We start from the raw sequence: 13966 nt of genomic DNA on the forward strand, positions 1-13966 counted from the left end.
AAATTAGCTTAAATCATTAGGGAGATTAGCGCTAAATGTAGCTAAAATTAGTCCAAATCATTAGGGAGATCGGACGGATTGTGATTCAGATGAATGTGTTTTCATCCAGGTCAATGGTGTTCTGTGCAGTTTTAAAATCTAATACAAAATGCACTAATGGTAAAGTTTAACTGTTAGTGCTTTGGGGTAGCCTAGAATAAAAATTTCCTCTTGAAAATACTCTGTTACACTATCATTAGCTTTCAAGCCTTTCCGTCGTGGCTATTTGAGAGGAAATATGCTGCATTTCAGTGTCAGTGGACTAATTTGTGCTCCTCTTGGGTTCATTTTAGGATAGTGAGAGAGACAGACAGACAGACAGCACAGGAATTTATAGTCTCCTTAGTGAAAGGAAGTCAGTTTGCCCTGCTAACAAGCTAAATTGTCTTGGTTTCCAGGACAACTGAGCAACATAACCCCCCCCACTCCTCATTATCACCCAGTCAGCCTCAACCACGGGTAGAAACTGGGAATGTTGTGTCTATATGGCACTGCTGAATGTCTGAATATTTGTCTTTACCAGTACGACATGGCTGACAGAAGCCATGACAAAGCAGAGAGGGATGATGAGGACACAGGTGAACTTCTCAAATTTTGACCCATTAAATAAGTATAATTGAATCAATGTATGCAGGTGCAGCCCCAGAAACGCCAGCCAATCTCCAGAGAGCATGATTGCAATGATGCAGGTAATTTGTGTTATATCAACATGCCTTAAGCCAGATTTCCATATCATTTTTCAGGTGATAATCTGTGTTTTTGACATCTGTTTAGCACTTTTTAGGGGGAGTCAATCTCTGAGCAAAGACACAGGCTTTGGAAGCACAACTCAAACAAATGATACTCCCATGTCTTGTCTTGATTTGTTACACACTCAGACAATGGACCAAACATCAGGTAATATTTTAATATAGGTATCTTACAGGAAAAACTGTGATCTCTGATTCTTTTCCCATAGTTTATATCTACCTCTGTCTTTTGATAGGCTGTTACTGTCAATAAACACCTGTTTGATGCTGACCAACAAGGTTAAAGTGGTAATTTACCAATTAAAGAGACATTTCTGTCTTCTTGGAATTACCCCTCAGTTGTCTGTACCCCACTTACATCGTATTCAAGTGAAACTGTGTATATGCACCTTAATACTCTGCAACTGCAGATGATCAAATTGAAAATTGAAATGGGTGGGATATGTACATGCTCCAGTAAACTACTTTATATTAGAGTAAGCCAGGTGCTTCAATTGGGGAACAATTGTTTACAAATTTGTAAAACTGGACAGATTTGCATGGTAACTAAAGTTGTACTCTGACCTTAATCATAAGAAAATCACCAGGACCATGATTATCATTCTGCTCACATCCTGGAGGATGGTTGTAGCTGCAATGTCTCTCACCTCTTCACCCTATCTCTCTGCTCTACCTCCACTCCAGAGAGGAGCACAGGCTCTCGGGAGGCTTCTGTCACACATGAGAGAAGTAAACAGAAGTTAGACAGGGGGACAAGAGACAAAGTGGAAATAGAGTCTCACAGGGAGCAGGTCATCTGGAGGCTAGAGAGGCTGCTTGGAGACACCTGTAAGGAGGAGGGAAGGATGGCAGGAGAAACCCATCCTCCTTCAGAGAGTATCTGCACTGAGGACTTTGTGAGATGCTTCAGAGAGGAGATGGTTGAATCGCCACTGCCAGAGGGGAGCATGCAACAACCAGACAAAGAAGAAGAGGCTCAGTGGACAGAGATATCTGACAGTGACACTCTCCAGAGTGAACAAAAGGCACAGATTGTTCTTAATGTCAACAGAAGAGGAACAGCAACAACTGGGAAAAGCAGTAAAGACACAGGGACTGCTCACTATTGCCAATTATACAAGCCAGGTCAAAGAAAAGAACAGGAAAAATGTCTTTCTGACAGCTCTGGGTCGAAGATGTCACATGTTAGTGAAGAAGAAGGAGCTGGAGGGAGATACAAAGCGTTGCAGAATCTTGATGGTGATAACAGCAGTGAGTACAACCCTAAATCTCTTGATAAACCTCTGGGAGACAACAAAGAGCTGTCAATCCAATCATGCACTGGTGTTAAGAGAAAAAATATCCATCTGTCTTCCCATCTGTGTGTCCAACATTTCATATCCTGCTCCAGAGGAGGATATAATCCATTTGCCAGGTTGCCATGAAATTTAGTAGGAATATTCATGATCCCATAAGGATTATTCTTAATGATTTTGATGACTCCCTCAACCCTCTTCTGAAACCATCATCATGTTGAAATTTCCCCATGACATTGAATAAATCAAAAATTAATTGCTGGGTTTCCATAACCTTTGCTGTGGATATTGATAGTTCCCTGAGGATTAAATCTTACACTAATACCTTTCCTTTTCCTATATCTAATGAGCATATTGCCTTGAAATTTACTGAGCACTACCATTACCACCAGAGGATGAAACCTTTTCGTTTTGGATGTGAGCGCAGAGTATTTTTATGATCCTAAATACGTTTGACTTGAATTACCCCATGAGCTTTCCTGAAGTGCCACCCAGAGGACAAACAGGAACAGTACAGTCATCAGTATATTATCTGTTCTGTTCAGCACATTTGTATTGTACAACCTTTAGGGCCTCATAGCTTGTCTCAAGATTGTGATTCTTGTTTATTTTAAAGCCCTTATACACCTTTGATAGTCTGACTCCTCTTTCAGTCTCTTACAGTACAGAAGTTGCAACAGAACAGGAAAACCTGCAGCACAACAACATCTGTTCTCCTAAGGCCAGGTGCTTGGCAGGTACCAAACACAGATCACACTGCATCTGCAAGCGCAGTCTAACTAATCCACTTGGAAATTCATTCCCTGTAAACAATAATTGTAGGCAGCTTGTTTCTTTCATAGGAGTACCTGTGTGGAGTTTTGACACCGTGTCCATTGACAGCGACCTTGACTCAGTCTGCACAGAGCAGGTCAGGCAGCACATCCACAGGCGGCCAGGTAAGACACTGCAGAAAATGGTTAGGAAAGCAAGTTTGATTTTAAAATGAGAGAATATGTCAATATAAAATAACAATATCAATCTTTATTGAAACAGTTGACAGCATATTCTACAACACCATCTTGGATGGTAGTCACTTTACCTTAAAGCAATAACAAATGACAAATTTTAAGAAATTGTTTGGTGATATGACCCCCCAGGATGGCTCTCTCACTCTCTCATTGAGTCTGTCAGGGACATGGATGACTTCTGCACCAACCAGAGTGACAATGACACACCCACACAGGAAGAAAGTGAACCTCAAGCTACACCAGGTAAAGCAAGTCCTGTATTGTCCACAGAAATATAGGAACAATTTAATCTTTAAATGTTACAGAATTTGCCTTTCTTTGTTCACAAAGTCCAGAGATTCCCATCTGGAAATGTCCAAAACAGAGGTGCTCCTGTCCGTAAAGCACAGCGTAGTAGAAGAGAAACTTACAGGTAAACCAAACGGAGGAGCATTTGAAAGCTTTTGTCTCATTTTATTTGTTTTTTAAAATGCTTTTTTGAATATATTTCAGATGTATACATTTTTTGTATCCCAGACTTGTGTGTTCTTTGGGTGATACTGACAAGGACACAGATGAGGAAATAAACCACAGGAGCAGGAGGTGCAGGCCTGAGAGGACATCAGAGAAGATGCAGTCAAATTGGGAGAAGATGAAAGAGTGTCTCTCTTCCCTCAGACAGGTGAGAACAAGCCTCCAGGTGTATTTTAGTTTATTATTTAGTATCATTTGAGAAATGCTTTAAGAAAAAAAAATTCTCCTGTGTACATGTATATAGGACATCACTTACCTTGTTTGTGCATCTGGTTTAGAGATGTGAGAAAGAGGAGGAGACGTTACGGTTGAAGAAGACTCAGTTAACAGATGTTGAACTCTCCCTCTCTGAACTTCAACAGAGAAGAAGGGTAAAGTGTCCCTTTGTCTTTGTCTGTCTTCAGTAATTTATCAGAAAACTGTAAAGACGTCCTCCTAATACTCACAGTTTATGGTTTTTGATTCAGCATGCCTTGCAGGAGTTAGAGCGTCTGGCTGCAGAGACAGCACAGATGGAGAGGGAGAAGAGGACTTTGGTATCCGTTCTGAAAGAGAGCAAGGCAGAGAGGGACTCTATAAGGTATAAAACCAAACTGCTACTGATTATAATGTACAGATCCATAGCCATTGATGTGGTAACATGACATTGCACCATCATAACCCTAAAGAGTAATGTGTTAGTTGCCAGCTGCAGAGACTGCAGAGGCAGAGAGAGTCCTGTCTCCTCAAGGTTAGACGCATAGAAGAAGAACTCACAACTCTGAGTCAACATAGAAAGACTCTGAAGGACAGAGCCTGCATGGAAAAGGTAATGAAAACCGACAGACAATGTCTTTCAATTCTTGGTTGCACTCTTAATTCACTAGTTTTTTTTTGTTTGTTTCACAAACAGACCAATGTTGTTATGTCTGTGCTGGAGAGGGAGGAGATGGAAAGACAGTTGGATAGCGCCAAAACAGAACTCTTTTCTGAGCAACGACGCTCAAGAGAGAAGCTAGAGTCCATGCAAGAAGTACAGTATTATCACTTCTTCATATGTAGAACCATCCAAAAATAACAAAACATCCAATATTTTTTCTAGACAGATCATCATTTTTGTTTTGATATAGTGACTTTTTGGATAAAGGAACAAAAGTAAAACAAAGCTAGTCAAATTGTAGGGTATTGTGAGTAGTTCTCTGCAATGTACTGTAAGATAACTGCATTTGTTTTGTGTGAATTAAGATTAAGATTTTGTGTTTAAATATTTCTGTGGACATTTTCATGTATGATCTTGGAGCAGAAATTGGAGGAGACTCTTGAGGAACTCCAGAGGGTCACAGAGGCAGAGAGCTCACTGAGGAACAGGTTTACTTGTCTGGAGGAGAAACAGAAGCAGAAGGAAGAGCAGACTGAGGTGACACCTTCTGTCGTCATTCTAATGTCTAATATTAAAAAAATAATCTGTCAAGCCAATGGCACCTCATCATCTACTTTAGTGTATTAAGTATCCAAACTATTTTTGCCGTCTCTTCTTCTCTTAGGCCTTAGAGTGTCAAGCATGTGAACTGCAGGGTGAACTGGGAGAATGCAAGATCAGAGTGGGAACACTGGAGAAGATGGTGGCCCAGAAGGAGCTGCAGCTGCTAGATTTGCAGGAGCAACGTGGGCTCTTACAAGCAGAAAGAGATGAACTGAAGGGGGAGCTACAACACTTGAAATCCCAGCACTACAATGCACTGAAAGAAGCTCGAGAGCAGGCCCATAAAATGATTGTAAGCATGGAGGTTTGTAACTCTATAAGTCATAGTTTTTCTAAGTAACATTAAGTAATTTGGGCTTTTTTTGTATTTCAGGAGGCAGCACTGAAGCAGCAGAAGGATTTGGCTTTGGCTCACGAGCAACAAATCCAAAAGGTGACAAATGTGTCTAAAATACTGATTCTTCAAATGACATCATCATGTTGTAAATAATGACGTAGCAATCCTCGTGGCTGCTGTGTCCTCAGGTTAATACGCAGGCAGAAGAGGAGAAAGCTGCTTTGAAAGAACAAGCCCAGTCTCTCGCACGACATATTGAGTCCATGCAAAGTTCCCTTCAGGTCAGCGTGTTTCCTAAGACAATGACATCCACTGCTAATGTCTCATTGTAAACCATTTAGTGAACTGTTTTATCCAAAGTACCTTGCACTGCCATGAATGCATATATTATAAGTTAAGTATGGGTTCCACTGGTGGGTATGAAAGCCTAACTTTCCACTGTTATTTTCACTTATTTCACTATGCACTACATATACAGTACAGTAGTAAGTAAAAGCAGTAAATGGGAATTACTTTTAAATATGTAATCTGGCAGCTAAAAGAAGAAGAAGCAAAGATGCTGAGGAAGTCTCTGGAGCAGCAGGAGGAGGAGGCAAAGCACCGTGAAGAGAAGCTGCATGTAGAAGCATTAGAAAAGGTACTGTGAAAATCCTCCGCCTGACCTGTGCAAACCTCGTCTTTATGGTTTCATGATATGCACAGTATACTTTTTATTCAGGTGCACAAAGCCATAGAGGAGGAGAGGGGGAAATGGGAGGCAGAGAAAGTGGAAGCTGTGCAGAAACACTGTGGGATACTGGAGGAGCAGAACAGAAAGAGCCTGGAACACACGAGGAGTGAGATGCAGCGAGAGAAGAGTAAAGCCCTGGCTCTTCAACATAAAGTGATGGAGCTGCAAAGAGTAAGATGACTCTCAACCATGACATGTAACATTACCACCTTAAATAAAGCAATACATTTACATTGTCTGTTCTTGCATGATTTTCTTTTCATCCGTAAGAGAGTGCAGGAGTTGGAGAGTGAAAGCTGTGTGCAGCAAAGAGAGCAGGAGTCTTTGCTCACTGTGATTTGCAAATCACTGAAAGAGGAGCACCAGGCAGAGCTGCGGAGATTGCAGAGACACATGGCACAGGTGCAAGAAAACATTTGCAGGCACATAAAGGGATATGGTGTTGTGGAAAAACTAATTTGTTGTGGTCTGTGGTAATAGGAGAGTCAGAGGACTGTGCTGCAGCTTGAGCAGGCTGTGCAGCTGGCAGAGAAAGAGGCCGACAGGCTCCAAGTGATGCTGGAAGAGAAGGAGAGCAGCCATAACCAAACCACAGCCAAGCAAGAACAGCAGCTCAGGCACTGGGCCCAGGAGCTGGGCGTAGAGTGCGAGCATCTACACCTTTTAGTGGAGCAGAGGGGAGCCAAACGAAGTACTGTGCAACTTCCTGCCAGGTATACCCTCCTGCTCTGTATTACAAACATACTGTATCTGCATCAGAATACTGTATAGATACCATGGTGTGTATTAACTTATCAATTAGCTTCTAATTTTGATGCCTTTTTATTCTGCAGTCCCACTGTAGCTGAAGGTCTTGCAAAACTGAAAACACTGAGAGACCAGTTGAAGCACTTGATAAGCCATCTATATCAGAAACTTGAGTCTCAGAGGCAAACAACTGAGCTGCTGAGAAAAGACAAGGTATAGTTTGGTGCACTATACACACAGCGTGGTGCCTGGTGCACGCAAATACAGCTCATTAAATGTACACATTTATACACATCTAAAGTTCATATTTGTGTGTTTGTTTTTTCAGGAGAGAGAATTGAGCATTCAGAGGAAACAGTTGAGGATGGAGAGAGACCAAGCATTGGATTCTCTGAAGGAACGTCTCATTCAGGTATGAACTTACACACTTTGTACAGCTCATGTTTGTGCAAATAAACATTAAAAAAAAACTTAAATCACAGTATAACATGATTGTTATGCCCCATCACATTTGTTCAGGAGCACATTGAGGAGTTGAGCAGTCTTAACTGGGCTCATATGTGTGATGGAGGAGGTGAGGGGGGAGGTGCGGCAGCATCTCTTCGCAAGCAGCTGAAGGCCAAAGACCTGGAGCTCCGGCAGGTTCAGAGGAGCATGGGCCAGTGGAAGGAAAAGACTGTAGCTCGTCTGGCATGCAAGTTTGAAGAAGAGTTGACGGCTGAACTGGAAAGGTAACCTGCCAAACATGAAAACTGCATCTTCCAAACTAAGTTCATTTTGTTCTTTCTAAGTGTGGAGAAGGGATTTCTCATTCTGTTTAGAAATGAAAATTCAACTTGCTCTTCTCTTCCTAAAGGCCCAGAATCTTACTGATTCACACAATGGAAATTTTGCTTCCTATATTTAAGTTCTGCTCTCATTTTTGCCACCCTACAGGTGCAAGACAAAGTTGTTAAGGTGCAGGTAACTGGTTTCTGTCTGTGAAGAATAGATGACATACTAACCAGCTGTCTGTCCTGACAAAAGCATGATCTCACCTCGACTCACTGTGATATGCTGTTTAGACCATAGATGTAACATAAACTATAAATATGAACCCATTCCTCCTTCATGCAGTAATGTTAATCACACCTGCTGCAACAACATTTCAAATCTAGGGTTTGTTTGTTTTCCAGAAAGACATCAAAGACACAAGAGGAGAGGCATGAAAACTCTGAGAGGTCTGAAGTAGAGATGAAGCTTAGTGCAAAGGTAAATGTGTGAGCATAAACATCAAGCTCTTATAGATATGTAACCTGAAAATACTTATATATTGTATGTATTGGCAACCACAACAAAAATATACAATTTCTTGACAAATCCATCTATCTCTCCTTGTGTCTTGCCCCCATCAGGAAGCTCAGAATTCAGTTTGCTCTCCGTTGTTTTATGCTGTGGACCCTGTGGCCTCTCACAGCCCCTCAGATGTGGCTTCATTAAAACTTCTGCGCTACCTCCAGAGCAGAGTCAAGCAACTCCGAGTAGAAAACCAGACCTACACCTGCAGCCCATCACCTCTAAATACAGGCCCTTCAGATTTGTCAGGATCCTATCTTATGACAGTGAGTGCTTTCTTCTAAAAGTGGGTTACTGTTAAATTGAGTCGTCCATCTTTCATTGTAACTGCCAACTGCATTTAAGTGGTGATACATAATGAGCATACTGCAAATGTTTGTACTTTTAATTTATATTACTCAAGTAATAATGCCGAGGGGGAAAATTGCACAAGACACCCCATAAAACAAAACCAAAAGCACAAATCGATTTTTCAAGAAAATGGACTGAGGCTCCCAAGACATATGTAATGAATGGATTGGCGCATAAAACTAAATAAATCTGTAAAAACAAGGAACATACTGCTGTGTGTGTAGTATTATCATTTCCATTCAAATATTATTTTTGCTCTTGTCTTTATAGTAGCAGCTAATATTGGTTTCTCTTTTACAGATCAATCAATGTCAAGACAGTGCTGGAAATCAGAGTTACTCATCCATCAAGACAGTTCCAAGATAAGGACATGGGACCTTACTGTGTGTGTGTGCAAATACACCAGTGATATGAGGTTAAATCTGAGTCTCAAGCATTTCAAGCATGTGCTTCACCACAGAGATGAGTCATTCACTGTTACGTGCACTTAAGATAAGAGATTAACAAGCAGGTCACGGTGACAAATGACACAACCATATATTTGGTCATTGAGTTCACATTCCTCTGTGTTTAAGTCAAATTTTATGGCTTAAGGTTACTGTGAACTGTGAATGAGTGATGAACTGACATTTCTCTGAAGATTAAAGATCATGTGAAATGTCAGGTAACCTCACAAAGCTGACGTTTCCATCATAAATGTAACATGATGTTAAATTGTACAATAAAAAAAGTTAATTACCTGGCAAGTTCAAGACAATTATGTCGTTAGCATGAAACTTTCATATAAACTATTAACTTTGTGAAATGGTGTAATCTAAAATATTTCATTTATAATTTATCAGCCATGCTGCTGTTCACAAGGTATTTAAGCAGGCTAGATAAAAGAGGAAGAGGCCCTGTTTCAGTTCTTCCTGTGGTATAAGCCATGGAGGAACACATATTTATTTAACAAGAATATTGTCTGCATTTAATAAATATATAGAGCTGCAATGACTAGTCAATTAACCAATCAGTTGATGGCTTGAAATTTAATCAACAAATTTTTTGATAATTGAAGTGTGAAGATTTGCTGCTTTTATCTGTTTTTATATCATTGTAAACTGAATATCTTTGGGGTTTGAACTGTTGGTTGAACAAAACAGGACATTTGAGGACCTCACTTAAGACTCTGGAAAATTGGGTTGGGACATTTTAATCAAAAAAGTTATTGGCTGATAAATGATACTGTAATGTAAATAACTTAGTTGCAGCCCTATGAGTATAACCTTCTTTATAAACATCGGTCTCGGTTCAGGAAACTATCTGATGCAGAGCTGGCCCTTGATGATCTGACCTGGCCTGAATAAAATCAAAATGTCATTGGACACTGTAAAATCTTTGACTATTGTGTGACAATTTAGAGACTTTAGAGATTTTTTTCAATGTTTGTACAGCATGTATGTATGAGATAAGTGAATGGTCTATCACATTAGTGGCGTTCCACAGGGGTCAATTCTAGGACCCTTACTTGTCCTAATACATTTCATCCAATGAAAACCAGCTATGCCATGTAGAATTTTTTACATTGACAATGTAAAATTTTATTTGATAACAAATATAAAGTAATAACACTCAATGGCTGGTTGCAATTCCAGTAATATATATATATATATATATATGAAAATACAATCAAATCATAAAAGGTGCATTTCCATGACTTCTCTCAAAGCTCACAGATGGTGTACTTGCTAAGCACTATAGGAAGATAATCTTTCTACCACAACAAGTACAACTGCGAGCAGAAAGTCATGCTGTGAGCAAATGTGAACACACAGGAACAATTTAGTGTTCTGTTAACTAGGCCCAAAACTGAACATAAAAATACAAAATTCAATGACACACTGATGTCAAACAAAGAACAGGTTATATTTACAGTAAATCAGTGTGTTGTTGGCCAGGCTTTGGCAAAATTATATACAAATTATTATTACTAAGGGCAAAGGTCATTCCTATAAGTTATATGAAACAGGTTATGTAAGGCAGCCTATAAAACCTTTCAGGGTCTTGAGATTGTGACTGTCGCCTTGGAGATTTAACTGAATGAACATCTTACTTGTAGTTGCCTGGGATTATAGTCAGAAAATCAAAAGTAAGTGATTGTAAAGCAGACGATGTGTTGTACAAACTGTCCAGAACAGCACAATACTCATGTAAAGCCAACACACCTTGCCAAACTGACCAACTTAAAGTGGTTCTGAGTCCTTTATAGTCTTTAATGTGACTACATGTCCAGTCTTCTGCTTTGGCATATACTATTACATTTCCATGTCTTCCTCTCCAGAGCTGTGGGTCGCAGGAAAACTGTACAGAGGAGAGTGTGTGTCTACAGGTGGACTGGAGGGACTGAGGGTACTGTGAGGGGTTGGAGATGGACACGGCGTCGGGGGTTGCCGAGATACTGTCTGTTGTTTACGCTGTTTCTGTAATGAGCCCTTTAGTCTCTGACAGAAGGGATCATCCGGTGGCCGCCACAACACCAACTCCATGCAGGAATGGCTCCTAAATGTATGAAGGAGAAAGATGAGAGGCAAAAAATAATCAGCAAGGAAGAAAATGCGTCTTTTACAGCTGCTTTTCCAGGGAGAATTTTTCCAGGGAGAAATTCTTGTCCGTGGAACATGATTCACGTTAGACATGAGGTCTTTCAAAATTCATTCAACACTCTGATAACACAAAGAAGAAAACATACAGATTGGGCTACTATGTGATGGAGCATGTCGCTGATGCTGCGCTGTAATAGTATAACAGCACCTACCATCACTGAACAGATTATGTATTTACCCATGAGTATATCACAATTATTTAAGATTTACAGTTTACTGACATCTGTGTACCTACCTGTCTTATAAATATGTGAAAACTTTGGAAGTTTTGTGATCCCTCTGTCTTACAATATATGTGTTACGTTACTATTTTAGGACAATATATTGATTTATTTTCACTGTAGCTTTTTTTCCAGGTACTACAGAATGCACTCATTATCACAGGACTACTGGAGTAAACCATAAGGTAAGTATTTTTCTTAAAATCCAGCAATCACCAGTCACTGAAGTGCCTTTTTTTACCATGACTGTTTTAACAAATCCTGATGCACTTCATCAAAGTGTCTGAACTCCAGAGAGAATCCAATTTACGAATAAGCGCACTGGTCTGGATAATCAAAGATTTTGCAATTACCTTCTCCATGAGTTTGAATGGGCTTCATGTTCAACAAATGTTGTTCTAGTGTCATCATGTTAGACATCAAGTCTTAAAATTCATTCAGCATTCGGATAAACAAAAAGAACAGAACATACACAGATTGGGCTACTGTGTGGGGGAGGATGTCACTGATGCCGCGCTGTAGACCCTCCTTTAAACTGTCTGAGATCACCAGCACCGGCCGTCTTGGGGCTGGCTCTACATCGAGATCTTCATCCTCATCGTCATCCTCCAGCATTATTCTATGATACATCAATATTACAGCATTCACTTGAAGGAATAGTGGGTAAAGTATGCGTTGACAATGTCCAAACCCCCCCTCACTACCACTGAGAGTAAAAAAAAACCCATTCTGACTGCTGTAAATGGGGAAAGAACACAAGCAAATAACTTGAAAAGGGGCATAAAAATCTTTGAATCGGTTTGTGCGGTCAGGACGCAACAACTCTATCTTTGCAGTGTTTTCCATGTTTTTATTTCCATGTGAATACATCACTAACATGAGCAGATGCTGAATATTTGTGTCTGACACTCCAGGAGGAGTGACTGTGGTGACTTCTATGATGCTACATGTGTACTCTCTATCAACAGACCTGTTTTGTGGCAGTACCAACAGAGAATCTGTAAAAAGTCTAGTCTATTGCTGGGACACACACTGTATATACATTTTCTTTTCAAGATGGCGTAGGGTTTGAGGTCGTGTGGTGTCAGTTTGTAGTCAAATTCTGACAATCAGTCAAATAAGTTGACTGTTTCTTAATAATCCCCTACTTTTAGTGCAATTTGTATAATGCATGAAGATACAGAGAAACTCTATGCTACTTAATTTTACTATAGCTTGAAAGCATATTGTTGCACACCTGTTTTCGATCTCCTGAAGTTTCCTCTGAGCTGCCTCTATCTCCATGCAGGAGCTCTCTGTCTCAGTTCGGGACAGGGCAGAGGAAGGCTGCAGCAAAGTCAAGTTCTGAGGTGCTGGGCAGGGCTGTGGAAGTGTCGGGCTGGCTTGTTGTGCAGACAGAGGAGGACAGCTGTTGGCAGCTTTTGGAGGCCAGTCCTGACATGTGCTAGTGCTGGGGCTTTGTGAAATGTCCACTTCTGCCTCCACCATCAACCTCCTCCTTTTGGCAAGGCATCCTCTGAAACAAAAAACAAAACAAACATCTATTGTTAGACTCCTAAGTAACTATAACAAGTAATATTAAATGTTCAGTAAGCCTTCCCATCTCTCACATACTCATCATCAACTCTCCTCCTGTGCTTCCTTTGGCATCGTGTTTCCCAGCTGTTGTGAGACAGAGAGATGTGTCAAAAACAGAAGATACGTCAAGTGTTGCAGACAGATGCAGTGCAGTTGAGACCCCAAAATGAACCAGCAGCTCACCTGTTAGAGCGTGTTGCTCTCTGTAGGTGACCAGGTGTACTTGGAGGTCCGAGATCAAATTCAGGAAGGCTTGTGGGGCCTGAAAATGAATACATGGCTGGCAGAAACCCCAGTTCACTGCTTGTGGGGGCTGAGTGATACACGGTGGTCCAGTGAAATGATTTGAAGAGAGACACGGGTAGATATCCAGAAACTGATCTGATCTGGAAGATCAGTACTGATACCAATCAGATGAACTGATGAAGGTATTTTCTGTAGCTACATGACGTATGTCGTGTTAGCAAATAAGTTAGAAATCTGTTGAGACGCGGCCTGCAGGCTGCGTATCTAAACTGACGTTAACTACAACGCTGCCGTTACATTTTAATGTGTAACATTACGGATAAAATGAGCCATTACTCACAGCTCATCTCTAAATACCAGCTGTACATGAACCAGAAACATATACAGACCGACCTACGCAGCTCAGCTGTTCTGCCCCTTGCTGTTTGTGTTGTTGTTGTTGTGCTAACTAGTCCTCGTTCCGTTTACATTGCCTATTCTTGGCCTATCCCCATTAGCAAACGGAAAGAGGCTCTGCATGCTCAGCCCTTACTAGTCTAACAGTATGATGCCGCATACGAGCAGAAATAGTCCCCAAATGAGTGGTGCCTGTGGTATGAACTGGGAGGTAGGCTGGGTTAAGCTAGCTGACGTTAGCTAGCTAATTCTGAAAAAGTGAGTCGCGCAGAAGACTCGTCAAGGTTCTAGAAGGTGCGCATGTTACATCAGGTG

At 40.8% G+C, this 13966-nt stretch overlaps 2 protein-coding genes across 4 annotated transcripts; one reads left to right on the top strand and one right to left on the bottom strand.

Moving 5' to 3' along the window:
* Window positions 1-648: 648 nt before the first annotated feature.
* si:ch211-102c2.8 (trichohyalin) lies at window positions 649-9314 on the top strand. 3 transcript variants are annotated; one of them, XM_044371906.1, is made up of 27 exons: window positions 649-728; window positions 814-936; window positions 1473-2039; window positions 2737-2820; window positions 2926-3021; window positions 3223-3336; window positions 3424-3505; window positions 3610-3754; window positions 3885-3977; window positions 4074-4186; window positions 4288-4414; window positions 4499-4618; window positions 4889-5002; window positions 5130-5360; window positions 5442-5501; window positions 5594-5686; window positions 5941-6042; window positions 6124-6306; window positions 6406-6537; window positions 6616-6848; window positions 6969-7095; window positions 7211-7294; window positions 7402-7613; window positions 7819-7845; window positions 8058-8133; window positions 8277-8483; window positions 8869-9314. In XM_044371906.1, exons 1-27 carry the CDS (start codon window positions 668-670, stop codon window positions 8932-8934), a joined length of 3672 nt encoding a protein of 1223 aa, XP_044227841.1. In that variant the 5' UTR covers window positions 649-667; the 3' UTR covers window positions 8935-9314. The 3 variants fall into 3 exon arrangements, with proteins under 3 accessions (XP_044227841.1, XP_044227842.1, XP_044227844.1); XM_044371907.1 differs by lacking the exon at window positions 7819-7845; XM_044371909.1 differs by lacking the exon at window positions 4499-4618.
* An 804-nt stretch (window positions 9315-10118) lies between these two features.
* ccdc117 (coiled-coil domain containing 117) lies at window positions 10119-13902 on the bottom strand. The gene is made up of 5 exons (XM_044371926.1): window positions 13193-13902; window positions 13046-13093; window positions 12669-12947; window positions 11904-12050; window positions 10119-11106 (listed from the first exon to the last, which is right to left on the bottom strand). The coding sequence occupies exons 1-5, from the start codon at window positions 13285-13287 to the stop codon at window positions 10863-10865; spliced, it is 813 nt and encodes a 270-aa protein (XP_044227861.1). The 5' UTR covers window positions 13288-13902; the 3' UTR covers window positions 10119-10862.
* Window positions 13903-13966: the final 64 nt, after the last annotated feature.

This window comes from Thunnus albacares, chromosome 2, assembly GCF_914725855.1.
Source record: "Thunnus albacares chromosome 2, fThuAlb1.1, whole genome shotgun sequence".
NCBI classification, from domain to species: domain Eukaryota; kingdom Metazoa; phylum Chordata; class Actinopteri; order Scombriformes; family Scombridae; genus Thunnus; species Thunnus albacares.